This window comes from Squalius cephalus (assembly GCF_949319135.1).
Source record: "Squalius cephalus genome assembly, chromosome: 21".
In the NCBI taxonomy this organism is placed as follows: domain Eukaryota; kingdom Metazoa; phylum Chordata; class Actinopteri; order Cypriniformes; family Leuciscidae; genus Squalius; species Squalius cephalus.
The window spans coordinates 25,320,500-25,338,089 of record NC_137142.1 but is presented as its reverse complement, the minus strand read 5'-3'; the positions used below and the strand labels follow the sequence as shown (position 1 = coordinate 25,338,089).

At 37.2% G+C, this 17,590-nt stretch overlaps 1 protein-coding gene across 2 annotated transcripts in view; it reads left to right on the top strand.

Moving 5' to 3' along the window:
- atrnl1a (attractin-like 1a) overlaps nucleotides 1-17,590 on the top strand; it is a 260,286-nt gene that overhangs the window by 35,203 nt on the left and 207,493 nt on the right. For both annotated transcript variants that reach the window (XM_079856417.1, XM_079856418.1), the window contains exons 3-9: nucleotides 274-387; nucleotides 2,420-2,548; nucleotides 2,653-2,861; nucleotides 6,252-6,426; nucleotides 8,792-8,879; nucleotides 11,202-11,457; nucleotides 15,367-15,550. In XM_079856417.1, coding sequence (XP_079712543.1) covers nucleotides 274-387; nucleotides 2,420-2,548; nucleotides 2,653-2,861; nucleotides 6,252-6,426; nucleotides 8,792-8,879; nucleotides 11,202-11,457; nucleotides 15,367-15,550 — 1,155 coding nt within the window. The remainder of the gene's footprint in view (nucleotides 1-273; nucleotides 388-2,419; nucleotides 2,549-2,652; nucleotides 2,862-6,251; nucleotides 6,427-8,791; nucleotides 8,880-11,201; nucleotides 11,458-15,366; nucleotides 15,551-17,590) is intronic.

Sequence of the window (17,590 nt, the reverse complement as noted above, 5' to 3'; positions counted from 1 at the left end):
ACCTGCCTAGATCTGTTACGGGATTTATGTATGTCTATTTATGCAGTAGCATATCTTGCATGCTCACAGCAGTGTGTCTGTGTATCTATTAGCAGCAAGTTCATGCTTGCTCTGCAGCAGCAGCAGCAACAGTGTAGCAGATCTAGTCCGCAAAGACCAAATATATTCAATAACATGCTAAAACTATTCCGAGAGCTGTCATGATTGAAATACAGTTGTCTTTACTCTTATTATTAAGTGTCAAATTTAATATATTTTCTGTTTTTATTTTAGCCCAAATGCTGTGCTGAGGTTGAGGTTCAACCATTTTGCCACAGAGTGCAGTTGGGATCACATGTATGTTTTTGATGGAGACTCTATTTACGCACCTTTGATAGCTGTTTTTAGGTGAGTGGGACTGGAAGCATTGTAATTCACACACCCTGACAGAGTGGATACAAAGTTCCCTAGTCATTTCATATCAAGCAAAAAAGCATTGCATTGACCTAAGACAGAGCTTATTATTTCATGAACAAAAGAATATTATACATGATTATTATATATATATATATAATGGGCACTGTTGCACTCTATGAGCGACAGAATAGCTCACATGTAATGCTGCAAGTAACAATCATCTTTGCTATTAATATGCATGATTATGCAAGGGGAAAAAAGAACATTCTTATATGGATAATATATATTGTACATAAACAAAAGTATAACAAAACCATCAACAAATCTTATGTCCAATTCAGTGAAATGAACAGTGAACTTTAACCAATCAATAACACAGCAGAATCAAATCAGACTAAGTCACCCATGAAGTGCGCTTGAAAAATGTATGCTGATCTTTCGTTGGTGTTACATACATTTTTCAATTGAAAGCGTAGCGAGGGTGTTAACCTCTGCTGACCCATGGAATTTCAATTTAAAGTTATTATTGTTTCTCTTCTATGAAATGGTGCTTAACTACTGATATTTTATTTTATTTTACAAGCATTAAAATAAATAAAAAATTGCACAGATGAAAGCACTGTCAGTCTAAAAATTAAAAAGGTTACTGGCCTATATTTTCCGATTCATCATTTAGCCATGTATGCTGTCATTAAGGAAAATAATGAGGATTAATGTTTTAATTAAAATAGCTAGAATACAGATTAATAAATGGCATGTCATCAAAATGGGGAAAAATGTGCATATCTTAGTTTTTTTTCAAATATTTACTCAAAATATCCAGATCCCATGTGTAAAACTTTTATCTCTATGGAGCATGTAAAAATATTTTTCAGAATTAAGGCCTAATCGGAATATGGACCTTAGTTGGAGAATGGTTTGCAGGTAAACATCATCTGTGACTACAGTAAATAAGGTTAAACATTGTTTGTGGAAAAATTATGCTAATTTGGTCCCATCATGAACTTTTAGGTTGTTAATCGATTATATGTGCTTTTGTTGTTATTTTTTAAATAATCCTATTTTACCATGAAATTCTTTGTTAAAAACTACATTACCCATGATTCTGCAAAGAAATCTCTAAAAATCTGAGAAATGGAACTTGCAAATTGCTCCAAAAGAAATCTTTAATGGCCACCCACTCCCATGAAGAAATATTTGGATATATAGTATATGCATATTTAGCAATAAATGTAAAATATAGTGTTTCTGTATATTTATTTAAAATATTAAATCAATTATTTTTATATCTGTGCTTCATGGGATTGTAGTTCTTTCCCTCATTAAAGTCGTCAAGTACAGTCTTGCATTTTTTTTCTTGCATTTTTTCAAATACTTTTTTGCTTCAAGTCAATGTTTGTAATGTTGTGATTCACCTCATAACTGTTTGGTTTGGTTCGGTTCATGGCTTATAACTCTTATAAAGTATTTTTAAAAAAAAATCCTGATGGGGAAAAATCCTTCCGGAAACAAGGCTGCTGAAAAAATGGGTGGGAACTGTTGCACTCTATGAGCGACAGAATAGCTCACATGTAATGCTGCAAGTAACAATCATCTTTGCTATATAAATATAGAGGTAACATTAGTCAAGTCACATTAAATGTAAACTAAAGTAGTCTGTTTGCTTCTCTTTTCTTCTTCATTTGAAGTGCTATCTCTTATTCCTTTCTAATGGGATGGACCTTGTGTTCAGATACCTGCTGTGTACTTTAGTGTGTGTGTGTTGGTGTGCGGTATCTAGTCCGTCACATCTCTGTGTCCTGTGGTGTGTCTGAGAGTCCCAGCTGGTTGTCCACTTGTGCTGAAGCACTGAATGTGAGGTTATCTTCTGCTTTATTTGAAGAATATTGGACCGTCAAGAGCATGGAGATTTATTTAGATGCTATTTGCTTAGCAACAGCTGTCCTCATGCTGAGTGGAACATGTGAACACAAAGGAATGAAGTATTTTATCTGATTTGTGTGTCATACTCTTGCATGTCCAGTGGCCTGGTTGTCCCAGAAACAAAAGGAAATGAAACCATTCCAGAGGTGGTGACCACATCTGGGTACGCATTGTTGCACTTTTTCAGTGATGCTGCCTACAATCTCACAGGATTCAACATCTTTTATTCGTGAGTATCGTTATACAGCGACAATGCTTACATTTTATATATAAATAATAAAATTGTATTTATTTTTTGTCCTGATCACTCTCTCTCCCTGGTGTGTTTTTCAGGATAAACTCCTGTCCTAATAACTGCTCAGGTCATGGAAGGTGTACTACGGGCAACTCCATTTCTAGCAGTGTTTACTGCGAGTGTGAGCGATACTGGAAAGGTGAGGCGTGTGATATTCCCTACTGTTGGGATGACTGTGGCAGTCCTGACCGTGGATACTGCGACCTCACCGGAGAAAAGCTCTGCGTCTGCAATGACAGCTGGCAAGGTGAGGTGCTGAAGAATTGTTCAGATGTCTATATGATACTACTGTATAGAATATCTCCACATTGTCTGCAAAATGTTGCAGAGATTTTTGATACTTTAAAATGATACTTTGATACTTTTGAGAAGTTTTTACTTTAAAATGTTTTGGGGTCAGTAAGATTTTTGGTTTTGAAATAGATTAAAACCATTATTTTAGACTGTAACATTTTTTCACAGTATTACTGTATTTTTGATCAAATAAATGTAGCCTTGGTGTGCACAACTTTAAAAAAAAACAAAAAAAAAACATTCAAAATATTTCCGATTCCAAACTTTTGAACAGTAATGTACATTCATGCATTTTTCCTCAATATGTTGATTACAGAGTTCCATAACTTCATATACCTGGAATATTTCTTAAGCCACCTAAACAAATATACTAGTAAAAAAAATCACAATGAGTCTCATGTTTCATGTCAATAGTGCCATCTGCTGGTTATCAATGATAATTTGGTTCATTTTATGATGCACGTTCAACACGAGGTGAAAATATAGATAGTGTTAATACTAGTTATGCATACACTAAATGACAACAGCATATCGTCTTAGAATCTCAATAACATTCCTCCAAAAAGATGTCAGAATTTTAATTGTGTGAAATGCCTTCTAATTATTGGGAACTTTTTGCACTTAAATTGGCTCATTCTTACTGTTGACATTGAAAATGATGCATGTGTTTTCCCCAGGGTTAAAATCATCGTTTAATTTCTTGATTGCCGTTTTGACATAGTTTCCACCTGGACATTTGTCATATTTGCTAATTCTCTTTAATGTATTTGCCCTGTTTTGATCCGCTTTCCTGGGAAATGTATTTATTTTGTCATCATTATTTTGTTTTAAGGAGATACAAATTGTGCTTATCAACCTTGATTGACATGGCAATAAAATTCTATTACAGGGTTTTTCTTGGAGTTGGGCGTGTTTTTATGAGATTTTGGGCTGGAAATGGTCGGCCCAATCTGGCATCACTGTGCATCGGCTCTAAATCAGAGATGTCAAATAAAAAACACCGTTGCTGGTGTCAATATAAGTAATATACAATTATAAATAATATAATGAATGAAAAATATAAGTATTCTTTAAAAAGTTGAAGTAAAACATCCTCTTATAGTTACAGTTGGCCTTCTTGCTTACAGTAGGTCTGTCTTAAAGGGACACTCCACCCATTTGCATTAAGCTTTGCATTGTTAGAAACCCAGTCATACTATTGAATGGTCGTGCAACACTCTCTCATTTTCCCCTGAGACGGGAGAAATCCGTTATTTACCTCTTACACTTCCTCCTACAATGACGCAAAAATCGTCATTTCGCGTCATTGTAGGAGGAAGTGTAAGAGGGGGGGATTTCTGTTGAGACTACAGACACTCGTTCCTCATCTTTCCCAGGGGGCGGGACCCGCTCACGCTACAGACCTATTACAGATCAGTGGGTGGGACTTTATTCTCTGAAACTGAAAGCAATATCCTCCATCTTGTTTGAAGCTAAGCTAACAGGCGCTGTGGAGACAGATATAAAGTTATGACAATAGCGGAGGAGAGTGCTCACTATGATATAGAAGAAGAGGATTTCGGAAGTCTGATGCTTGAATCAGGTGTTTGTGGCTACCTTTACAAGCCTCATTATAGCGAAGAGCAGCCGAGGCAGAAGACCTGCCTGCCGCGGACGAGGAGCCCGGACTGGCTCGAGTTAGGGCGGACTGGTGGCGCCGGTGATCTCACTATGCAACTCATAGACTGTAAGATGCAACTACGAACACAGAGATAGAGTCCGTCTGCGGCAAAGAATTTCAACAATGACAATTTCTCCTGGATGAAATCTCTGAATCAGACGAGGACACGGACGTTTGTGTTGAGAACTATCCTAGTTTCGCACCGCATATGTTCTGACTGAACATCCAGGTACCATGCAATAATTCACCTTTTCGAAAGAAATACAAACGAGGAGTAATGCACTAATGAGTTCGCCAACTAACTAGACATTTTGTGTGAAATTAATTTCAAGCTCTGGTGGTAGCTAGCTAGCCTTGTAGACGGAAGAGTGATTTCGCTTTCTGGATTAGTGGGAGTGGCTTGCGGAGCTGTGCAATGTGGTGCATTGTGGGAGTTGTTGTCTTTCATACAAATGCGTCCTGAAGTTATTTTTTGTCTTTCCTCGGTCACGAAGGCACCAAATTCAAAATTTATTTTACATTTCGACTACATATATGACCCACTTTAAATAAAAAACAATGTTCAAATGGGTGGAATGCCCCTTTAACAGTTTATACGTTTTCGTAAACAAAAAGTTTTTCTGTGTAGAAAATGAAAGACTATGAAAATAGCTTCTTTCGATTTTTTTTTTATATATATAGAAATCTTGTTAGTTTTGTATCAAATACAATGTGATTTTCACTGATTGAGATCTGGCAGTAACAGCATATTTTTTTCCGCTTGGGCGAGCGATTCGCGGACAGCTTTCCCTGCGAACCAATGAGAACGCGGGACAATGATGACGTCAGATAACAACAGCGCCACCAAAGCTCCACTCACTTACCCGAAACACTTCGGCAGATTTGAAGAAAATGACCGTCGTTTGGTAAATAAATTAATGACGGACAGTTACATAGCATACGTATTACCAACATTTTACCATGTAAGCATTATGGTACACCTCAAACAATGGAATTTATAGTAATTTACAGTGTTAATTATTGTGTTAATTAGCGAGTATGCATTGCGTATGCAAAGTATTCTTAAATGGACTGGAATTTTAAAGAAACTGACTTCTTTTTGTTGGTCTGTTATTGAGATTCTAAGATGATATGCTGTTGATTTAATTTCTTTATTGTGGAGATAACTGGAAAAGAGTTTGGAAAAGACACTGTTTGGCGTGAACTTGCAACCTCATTCGTCATTTAGAGAGATGTTTTACTAACCACTAGGTGACAGTGTTGGATCACTTTTGGATCTGTCCTTCTTTAGTCTGGTTGTTAATTCTTATTCATGCTAATTAAATTTAATTCATAGCTTTGTAACGGCAAATTTTGACCTCAATGTTTATTTTGTGTTTACTGCTACTTTTATAACCAGCTATTTTTTCCCCACAAGCAATCTTGATGGTTTTTTTTGGGGGGTATGATTTTATTATAGCATTTGAAATTCAAAGCAAGCATGTTTGGTTGAGATATTTGACTTCTTAACCATGTTATAGAAAATACATCTCAAGTTGTTGACAGTTCTGGTAAGTAGCCCTCAGTGTTTGTTTAGTATCTTAAATTAGAGTTTATGACTCACACGGGTCCTGTGAACACACACCTCTGTGTAGTTTAATTTGCTCATCTTGTTTTTTATCTGACACTTATTTCCCATCTCAGGTCCAGATTGCTCTTTAAAATTTCCTTCGACTGAACCGCACTGGTTTCTGCCTAACGTGAAGCCTGATGGACAGTCACTAGGCCGGGCTTCTCATAAAGCAGTGGTTCATGGGAAGCTGATGTGGGTGATTGGAGGGTTCACCTTTAACTACAGCTCCTTTCAGATGGTTATAAAGTAAGTTCTGCTGTCTGGTGACGTCATCAGCCAATATTTTGTACTTCACTTTATTCAAATCACTTGTTTAAATCTCCAAATAAGCTTTGCTGAATGTGACCGGCTCTGTGACTGGTTTTCAGTTTGCCCTGGTTCAGTCTGCTAAATGTAATGAACTGAGTAACCAGCTAGTAGGTAAAAAATGCATTTTATACTAAAACACATTTCCTTAAGAATCTGGCAGGTTTGATCAGGAAGTTCTTATCCAGTATGTATGTGTCTTGATGAAGTCCTGGCTGTTGTAGCTGTATGCTATTTGATGAAGTCCACACTGGTTCCTTATAGTGATGCACCAATCATGATTTTAAGCTAATTTATTTGTTTTTTATTTGCTCTATAACAGGCAAACTTGGGCTGTTTACACCTGGCCACTTAATGCGTTTTCTGTGATCGGATCCGATCGTGAAAAGACCAGGTGTAAATGCCCTCCGAAACGCATTCGAGATGGATTTGAATCCGATCGTTTGAGATTTAATTTTTTAATCGCTCAAACCACTTCAGGAGATGGTCTGGGCCACATTCCAGATGAATCTAGGGTTGCCAATTGTCGCGTATTAGCCGGGACGTCCCATATATTGGGCCTAATTTATTTGTCCCATCCGTGACCTCCCTTGTCCTGTATATATACTGCTACGCTGATCTAACCACTGACTGATACGACAGCAACATTACACTTGAGAATGATCACGACACCGGTCATCTTCAAATCACCATACGAATCAGACCATACGAATAACAAACTCTAAATTGAGAATTAATTATTCTTTTGGGACAAATCATTGTTTGATTTGCGAACAGAATCCTCTGCTGTCTGGTCGCTCCCGGTTCGATCCGGACTCGCGCCAACGGCAAATTCACTGTCCGGGTTTTGATTTCGGCAAATCAGTTCTGGCGAATTCAAACATCGTGATTATTGTTCATGAGTCCAACATCCATCCAGCCACTCAAGAAAACATGAAATCTAACAGAGGGAATAATATGCTGATGTGATTTGCTGCTCAAGAAACATTTCTGATTATTATTATTATTATTATTATTATTATTATTAATGTTTTAAAAAACAAAAGATTTATCTGAAATAAAAAAGCTTTTGTAACATTATAAATGTCTTAACTGTCACTTTTGATTAATTTAATGTGTCCTTGCTGAATAAAAGTAGGCTATTACTTTCTTTAATTTCTTTCAAATGTAGTGTATAATGTTACAAAAGCTTTCTATTTCAGATATTTCAGACTTTTTTTTTGTATGACCTTAAAATTGGTTTTAGAATGAAATTGTATATAAATAGGTTAAGCAAAACAAATGTGTTTATGTCTGAGAACCTTTTAAACACATACAAACCTGAAATGACATATACTGTGTGATACAGTACAAATATTTTGAGTGTCCCTTATTTTCCTGTAAAGAACCACAATTGTCCCGTATTTTTCTTTTCTAAAGTTGGCAACCCTAGACGAAACTGGACAAGTGTAAATGCATCTGGTTGTTGAAACCACATATGTAAATTTTACATCTCCCAAAAATGCAAAAAAATAACGTGTGAGAGCGTTTTATAGGCTATATGTCATGTTATAGCCAGATATGACGGCGCCACTGCAACACGTATCACCGCAGATGAGCATCTTTTCATCAAGCCAACGTGCAAACTAACGCAAATCAAAGTTAAAGTAAGTCGCAGACGCTTAACACACAATCATCTTCATTAAAAGTAAAGAACCGAAATGATCTTTGATTTAGAAATTTTAGCTGATGATCAATAAAATACAGCTCATATCTGTTGCTTTTGGTGACGTGCACTCCATTAAATCTGCATATAGCACGGGAATTGAAGATCAGATTTATATCAGTTTTGCAAAAACACATTTATGTGACCAGATGTAAATGGAATCGTTTTGATAAATCAGATAGCTATCCATTTCTCTCCTTTTTGAGTCCGTCTTCAGCGTATCCCATGTGTCCCAGTTTCTACAAAACTATTGAGCAGCGCAAAGGAATTTCAACATTGATGATAATAATAAGAAATGTTTCTTGAACACCAATTCAACATATTAGCACGATTTCTGTAGAGGCTGAAAATTCAGCTTTGCCACCACAGGATTCAGGAATATATTACATTTTAAAATGTATTATAATAGGAAAAACTTCAATTGTAATACTAATAATATTTCACAATATTACTGTTTTTACCATATACCTTGGTGACAGTAAGAAACTTCTTTCAAAATAAGTAGTGTATACATTACTTTTCCCACTTTTATTAGCTAGCAATGAGTGCACCACACTTTCTCTTTCTTCCTTTCCTTACAGTTCTCTGTCTGTTTTTCAGCTATAATCTAGAGAGCAGCACATGGGATGTGGTGCCAATCAACGGCGGCCCGCTACAGCGCTATGGACACTCTCTGGCTCTTCACAAGGTAAACACACTGCTAGTCTCTATACTTTGTATAACAATGCCTCAGTGAGTGATTTAACTGCTTGCCATTGATATGCAGAACCACTGATTTACAATTGAAAAGATGCAACCTCTGTCATTGTTGTCCACAATGTTACAAGCTCAAATAGTGTTTAGCTACTTGTTGCACTGAGGTGCATGTTTTTTGGGATGTTTTAATATTTTTGTAGCGACAGTGCCCACTAGTGTTTATTATTCAGAAACTGATTCTAATAATTATCAAGTAATGTAGTCATCACATTAAAAAGATGGACTGTTTATGGCTTAGTGCTATCTAAAGGAGGGTGTTAAATATCAAGATTCAGGGTGATTTCAGATCGAAGTTAAGCAATTAATAAGAGTGATAGAGCCATCTGTCTTAACCTAGCATTACATTTTCCATTGTTTAATGATAAACAGTAATTTTATGTGTGTGTTAACCATGGATATTTTGTCAAATGCATTAACTGTGTTCAATTGTGTTCCTTTACTTCCTTCATTTAGCTTGTTAAGGAAGCAGACTGTCATAAAAATGCCAACAGTTGTAAATCAAGCCAAGTATTCATTTGAATGTTATGTTAAAGATTAAAGTTTTTTTATGTCAGGACTAACAAAAGAAAAGGACTGTTGCATTGGCCGGGAATCGAACCCGGGCCTCCCGCGTGGCAGGCGAGAATTCTACCACTGAACCACCAATGCTCACATAACAGTGCACTGGGAGGTCCCGTGGTCATGCACAAACATGCCACACTCTCAGTTATGCTACACATTCCTTCCATTCGGTTTTCCAGCCCTCTTTTCTCTCTTATTTAAAATTCTACAGTTTCTCAATTCTCAGTACTGACCGACTTGCCTTCATTGCATTGGTTAAAGAAGCCCCACATGAGCACTGGAGCACACCCTGTTATCATGTGAGCATTGGTGGTTCAGTGGTAGAATTCTCGCCTGCCACGCGGGAGGCCCGGGTTCGATTCCCGGCCAATGCAGCAGTCCTTTTCTTTTGTTAGTCCACACAAAACAAAAACGCATTACTTTTAGAATGAAGGACATGAAGGAACAATAGAAAATTTAAAAAATGCTGAAAACACATTTATATGAATCACATTCTTTCCGATGAATTTTACACTGCACGGTGTTTTTTCCTCTCCATCAGAGCCTGTGATAATGTCTGCAGATTTACAAGAATGTTTATTCTGTTAATGGTTTTGAAGATACGCTCACTGAGTCTGACTGAAATAAGCAGGAGCGTTCTCTCAGTCCACAGTGTAAACTGGTTTACGCATATAAACTTTCTCTCTCATTGACAGTGCACATTATGGTTTAAATTAACTGCCTTCATTGTGGAGAAAGGTCCCAGGCAAATGGGCAAATTAAAATCACTGTCCTGTCCACATGACTGTATTTCACCAAGCTGTTGTCTGGTAGATGTCTTTATTTGTCATAAACTGCTGAATGCACTTTGATGATAGGAATGCGGTAGCAGGACAGTCAATGTGCATTTACAGCGTGCGTGTGTGTGCATGAATGTGAGAGTTTAGTCAGCATATTGAGATGGCGTTTCGCTTACTTTTTCATGAATCATAAAGTGGCTTTCTGCACTTTTATCTGAATATCAACTGAATATGAAACATGATGCATTTATACATATGACACACACACACACACATACATATATTAGGATAAGATTTTAAGCCCAGTTTGCATTTATTGAGCATTAAGTACTGTAATATTACAATTTATTATATTACAAATTAAAATAACTGTTTTCTAATTGATGTTTTAAATATTTAAAATGTATTTTATTTCTGTAATGGAAAAGCTGAATTTTCAGCAGCCTCCAGTGTCACATGATACTTCAGAAATAATTATAATATGCTGATTTGGTGCTCAAGATACATTTTTAATTATCAATATTGAAAATGCTTAACATATTTGTGTAAACTGTCTTACTGACCCCAAACTTTGACTGCAAATCAAAGTTATAATTGAGGGTTAGGAGATTAGTCTGTTTTCATAATCACAATAGTAAATAGTAATAGCAATAGTAGTTTTCAGTGGTTGTATATTCTGAGTCATGTTTTTGTTAGTTAAAGAGATGCAGCAGTGTCACTAGACTTGAGTCTGTTCTCCATGGTGTCCTTTTTTAGATGCAGTGTATTGATTGGCTGTTTACACAAGAGAATACGTGTTCCTGTGATGCTGGGAAATTGGTGTCCAACTTTTGCTCAGCCTGAGGTGATGCAATGCCTCAAATGCTTGCACAGGATCTCATAATGTCTTCATTTCTCTTCTCTGCTCTTTGCAGGATGATATCTACATGTTTGGTGGGAAGCTGGAGGCAGGCTCCGGGAACATAACAGATGAACTGTGGCTGTTTGATACACGTAGCCGTTCCTGGTCCCTCAGGACGCTCAGTCCTGTGCTGCAGTCCCAACACTTCGCCGTGGAGGGACATACTGCTCACATAGTAGACAACAGAAATGGAGAGCCTATCATGGTGGTGCTTTTTGGCTATTCACCAATTTATAGCTACCTCAGCCACGTCCAGGAGTACAACATTCGTAAGTGCCAATATGTAACTGTTATTGAGAAAATATTTCTTACTTGAACTGATGGTGCAATAAAGTCATGTCAGAAAGATTGTATTTACAAGTTGAATGCACATGAACGTCACCACAAAGTTGTAATAATGTGTGAGAAACCTATTTTTCTTAAAGCCCAGAGTTTCCGAGGTGAATGAAAACGTAAAACAAAAAAAAAAATTATTTGTCAATTTGTAGATGTAGAGTTAAAAAATCTTGTTGAATTTTCATGTAGAAGTTACATTGCCATCTCGCTTCGACCAAAGTGATTTGAACTCACCTGAGGTTGTAATTACAACTTCCCAACTCAAAAATATGAACTTCCCAGGAGGACTTGAATGCACCATGAGTGTGTAGTTTCATGACAGTCTTAAAGGGTTAGTTCACACAAAAATGAAAATTCTGTCATTAATTACTCACCATCATGTCGTTCCAAACTAGTATGACTTTCATTCATCTTCGGAACACAAATGAAGATCTTCTTGATTAAATCTGAGAGCCGTCTCTCCATCGACAGTTAGGCAACTGACACTTTGAAGTTTCACAAAGAGATTCCTAATCCATATGAATTGAGCGGTTTAGTCCAAAATTTTCTGAAGAGACACGATCGCTTTATATTTTGAACCGATTGAATTTAGGCTTTTATTCACATAAACATTGATCAGCGAAAATAAACAGAAGCTCAACCGAACCTGCTTGCACTAGAACAAACCTCTTGCGGAAGCTCAAACGTGCTGCGTAACACTCGAGAACCACTTAATCTCTTTATGACCTTTCTGAAGTGTCAGTTGTATAGCTGTCAATGGAGGGACCGAAAGCTCTCAGATTTCATCAAAAATATCTTCATTTGTGTTCCGAAGATACACGAAAGTCTTACTGGTTTGGAATGACATGAGGGTGAGCAATTTGACAAATGCAAACAGTTCCTCTGGCTTCCAGCAGATGGCAGTGTAATATAACATGTCACTAGTACAGCACTTTACTGATGACATGGTGAGTTGACATGGCCAGACTCATTAAAGTGAAGGTTCTCTTCTTTCAGTGGTATTTTCTAGTCGACTCGCTCCACTCTCTGTCACAAACACACACCCACTCAAACACACACTCATGCTTTAGGTCATTAAGAAGTGGTGGTACCTGAACTGCACTGTCTGGGTTTGAACAATGATTAATGTGTCTGAGCTCTGTTGAGACTCCACTTAAATCTTTCTTTCTTATGCTCTCGCTTTCCCCACTCGCTTTTTCTCAGTTTTTACTCTCTTAATGAATACATGAGCTTATTAGAGCTGTTGAAAATGATGGCAATCGCACCCCTACTGCGCATCTGTGACCTTGATGACATAAAGAATTTGGCTAAAATTAGAGTGATGCAATATTTGAAGAGAAGCTTCCTTAAACTTGAGATAGATATATATGCAGTGATGTAACAAGCCAGGATATCAATGAAAGGCAGAGAACGCATAACCATGGTATCTTCTCTGTCTCTGTCACACTTAGTCATGTGTAATTGATTACAGATGTTCTACCAGAGAGCACTAACCATGGTCTTGAAGTCAGACTAGCATATGTTAGATAGCCATGCAACTTCCTCTTTTTTTAATGTTTTAGTGTTTCCCATTTTCTATTAAAAGTTAAGTGTCACATGTTGCATTGCAAAAAAACTAAACAAAAAACATTGTTGCATTGGCCGGGAATCGAACCCGGGCCTCCCGCGTGGCAGGCGAGAATTCTACCACTGAACCACCAATGCTCACATGACTCTTCATTATGCTGACACGTGGTCTTTTTCTACGTGGTTCCATCATAATTTTTCGCGTTTCTATTTAGTCCCGACATAGTTTCGTTGTCCCTCACCATACTAACAAACTTACTTTGTTGAGTGGTTTTAATAGTCTTCTATGTAAGATCTTTGTAAGACCATCACTATGTGCATGTGAGCTCAAATACCATAGCATTTTAAACTCATTGGATCATTGTCTTATGTGTAGTGTACACGACGAATACAGTGAGCGTTAGCCTAACCACCTTGTCATCTTTCAAATTCGGTCAATTTTATCACGAAATTCAAATAAAAAATGCTGTTTTGACGCTCTTTGATGTGGCGCGACAGATCACTGTCGCCTCTGTTCAAGCGGTAGCTCAGTGCGCGAGTGAACGCGGCGATCTCTAGTTAGAATTGTTAGAATTAACATGAATGAACATATGAAGGTACGGTTATGTTGAAAGATACAGAACAAATTATTGAAATGTATCTCGTGTAATCGCTCAATCAGTTTCATTGGTGGTGGTTGAGGAGATTTCCAGAAAAGCGCTATATAAAATGTAACAAATTATTTATTTTTTTAGGGATGAGCATTTTACAAAAATATTGTATTCGAATATTTGGGCTCATAGAAATCGAACTTTCTTTTACTGTCTATGATTTTACCCCAGACGGCCAAACAGCAAAGTAACTAAACGAACGAAAATTCGCAAGAGCAACAAGAGATTTGAAGCTCATGGCAGACACGCCCAAGAGATGATTCGCGCTGTGATTGGCTGAATGTTAGTTCACTCCAGAGCCATAGAGAGACATTTTTTCATTTTCTCTCTATGGCTCTGGTTCACTCAAGTCTAATGCTGCCTTCACGTGCTATGGAAAAGATGATATTCTCCACTTGTGAACTGGTATTTACCAGTGTGTTGTGTTCAAGTGCTTTTGTTGTCGTAATGTAGTACCCGCAAGGACTGTCAGTAGAGTATCTTTTTTATCTTTACAAAAAAACAAACAAAAAAAAAAAAAAAAAAGAGGAAATGTGGTGCTTTCTGATGATTAAAACATAATTAATAATAATAAAAAAAAAACATGACAAAATTATTAAATATGAACCAAGGAAATTGAGGCGAAGTTGAAAATTGAGTGTTAACGCATTATATTACAATCGTTAATGACACAACATTGTATAGGCTACAACAACTATCCGCTAACAGTATTCACGACTCTTGCGTTGCTCTCCGCCATTTTGAAAAGGTCAAAGGTTATCTCATCTCGGCAACTCGTGCATCAAAATATTCTACGAGTTGCCCAGTGGAAAATACCACATGAGGGGGTGTTCATGTGCATTTTCCATGTCGGATTTTGGTATTTACCATAATTACCATAGCACGTGAAGGCACCATAAGTAACAAATCGGAGAACAAGGTCGGAAATATTGGCGCTGGGTCAAAAAAAAAAATGCGGGGGACAGAATCACCTGTTTCTAAGACAGGTGTTCAGTAAACCACTGTTTAATAAAAAAAAAAAGCTATTTTTGTTTAGTTTTCTCCCCCCTGCTGAACCGAACCGAACTGTCACACCGAGGTACATACCGAACAGTCAGTTGTGTACCGTTACACCCCTAACTACAACTTTACATTTTTAAAGGGTTTCCACTGATTTTATGTTAATAACTAGATCATTTAAAGATCTTTTTTTTTTCTTCCTGATTCTTTTTCATAAGTCGTTTTTTTTTTTTTTTTTTTTACTTTCTTATGCTACCCTGCATTATATAATTTGTATAATGCAACTGAGTAATTCTAGATACTCTACCTTTAAAAAGTTTGGGGTCAGTAATTATTTTATTCAGCAAGAACAAATTCAATTGATCAAAAGTGATAGTATAGACATTTATAGTATTATAAAAGATTTCAATTACAAATAAATGCTATTCTTTTGAAATTTCTCTTTATCAAGGAATCCTGACTTTTTTTTTTCACAGTTTCCACATATGAAGCAACTCAAAGGTTTTCAGCATTGTTAATAATAAGAAATGTTTCATGAGCATCAATTCAACATATTAGAATGATTTCTGAATTATAATGTGACATGCACTTATGAGTTTCTGAGAGTAAAGTCTATCTCTATGTCAGGTACTAACTCCTGGTTGGTGGCAGAGACGAATGGAGCACTGGTGCAGGGAGGATATGGTCACAGCAGCGTTTATGACAGCTCCTCACATTCCATATATGTCCATGGAGGATACAAAGCCCTCCCTGCCAACAAATATGGCCTAGTGGATCATTTATACCGCTATCAGGTCCACACGCACACCTGGTGAGTATCCACACTGTGTACATGTTATACTCTTTAACAATGAAAGTGTGTGTGCCTGGCTGTGTATCATTGTGTGACTGTGACAAACCTATGAAAGTGTGTGTGCCTGCCTGTGTGACTGTGACAAACCATTTCAGCCTCTGCCCTCTCAAAAAAAACCCCAAAAACAACGGATACCTTTCATCCACACACAAATCAGACCCTTAGCACACATGTGAGCAGGATTCACATCTTCCCTAAGCCAGTGAGTGTGCTGACCAAGACTTCCTGACATGAGTGAAATATGTTACAAATAAGCTGTTAGTGACATTATAAATGATGCCAGGTTGCTGTTGCCAGGGTGAGTTCTTAGGAGGTTTTAGTCCAAGAGGAACGAATCCAACATTCCAGACTTTTCACAGGTGTTTTTACACATACACTGTGAAAAAGGGGGTAGAAATTATTATTTTTTTTTCATTATGTTGTTCCAAACTTGTATGATGTTTTCTTCTTCTTCTTCTGCGGAACACAAAATAAGATATTTAGAAGAATGTTGAAACAAAACAAAAAAAATATGTTTTGAGAAAAAATAATACATATTTTCTTTTATGTTCCATAGAAAGAAAGTCACACAGGTTTGGAATGACATAGTGAGTAAATGATGATAGAATTCTGTCAATGGTTTTCTGGTTTTACCTGGTCTGCCAGCCTGGTCAGGCTGGTCTATTGGCTGGTTTTAGAGGGGAGGGGATTTTAGACTGGGAGACCATTTGAAACCTAAAGAGCAACTTTGACTATCTGAGACAGGCAAACTAGCTAAACACTCGTCTGTCCAGCTGAAGACTAGCTAGACCATCCTGGGAGAGCAGTTTATTCCAACTAAGATCAGCTAATTGCCATTTAAACCAGGTATGATCCAGCTAAGCACCAGCTTAGTCTAGTTTAAGCATGTCATTTGTGCACCTCTAGTGGCACCAAATGGAATTACTGTTTTTTTTTTTTACAATGACAAGTTTTAGACATTTCCTAATCTTCCATTGCTAAGACAAACAGGTAGTCACACTCGAAACTCATGCTATTGGTATTTGACCAACAATGTTGTCACATCTGATCCTGTCTGGTTGCTCAAACAGATGGATTGTGTCCGCTTTTGGTGCTACTAGTTGAATCGGAATTACACTATTTACCCTTTAACTAAAAACCTAACTTGGAAAGGTTATGACATTTGTTTTTATTATGAACATTGCATTGGCCTACAATTGAACTCAGAGGTACCACCAATGCTTTTATGAGCGTAGACAAAGCACAAAGTAGTGGTAGAAGTTAATTTGAGGTTTCGTTCTCGCATTCGTTCCTTTTCACGCTCAAAGACGGTTCACTTAAAAGTTGTCGGCTGCACAAAGAAAGCTTTTGTATCCATTTCTCTTAGAACGTCACCGTCTTCTGTGCTTGCAGATGGAAGACATTAAAAAACGAGACACATGCCCAGTTTTTTTTCTTTGCCTTTATATTTACTGTCTCTTTGCTTGGCCTAACAGTGAAACCTGTCTCTAAAAGCTCTCTCTTACCCTTAAATGTGAGGATCTCTCGCTCATGCACACACTGCGCGTTCCTCACTCTCTGGCTTTTGATTGGCAAAGCAAGTGAAAGGAGCTGCACAATGCATCAAACAACGCTTCGCTTACAGGGCTTGGGGTGTTTGACAGAGTGTAGAGAGGAGTGCTGAGTGGATGCAGAATGATGCAAAGTGCTTATCCTCACAGACACAATCACAATGAGGTCGAAACAGAGATAACAGATTGGATGGAAAGCAAAAGGGAGAAGTGGTGAAAGAATTTAGGAACCCATTTAGCCATTTTGAAGTTAGAAATTTAGGGAAAAGTCAGTTGTGAAGAGAAGTTGAAAATTAGTTGGTAGTGAACTAATTTCTCAAATGTGTGTTTATGAAACTGTTTTATAGATGTTTGTGTATTAGTATATTTTTGTGACCTTGTGCCAAATTTTCTCAAATGTGTTTTAGTCCATCCATGTGGACAGAACATCATACTACAATATTCATGA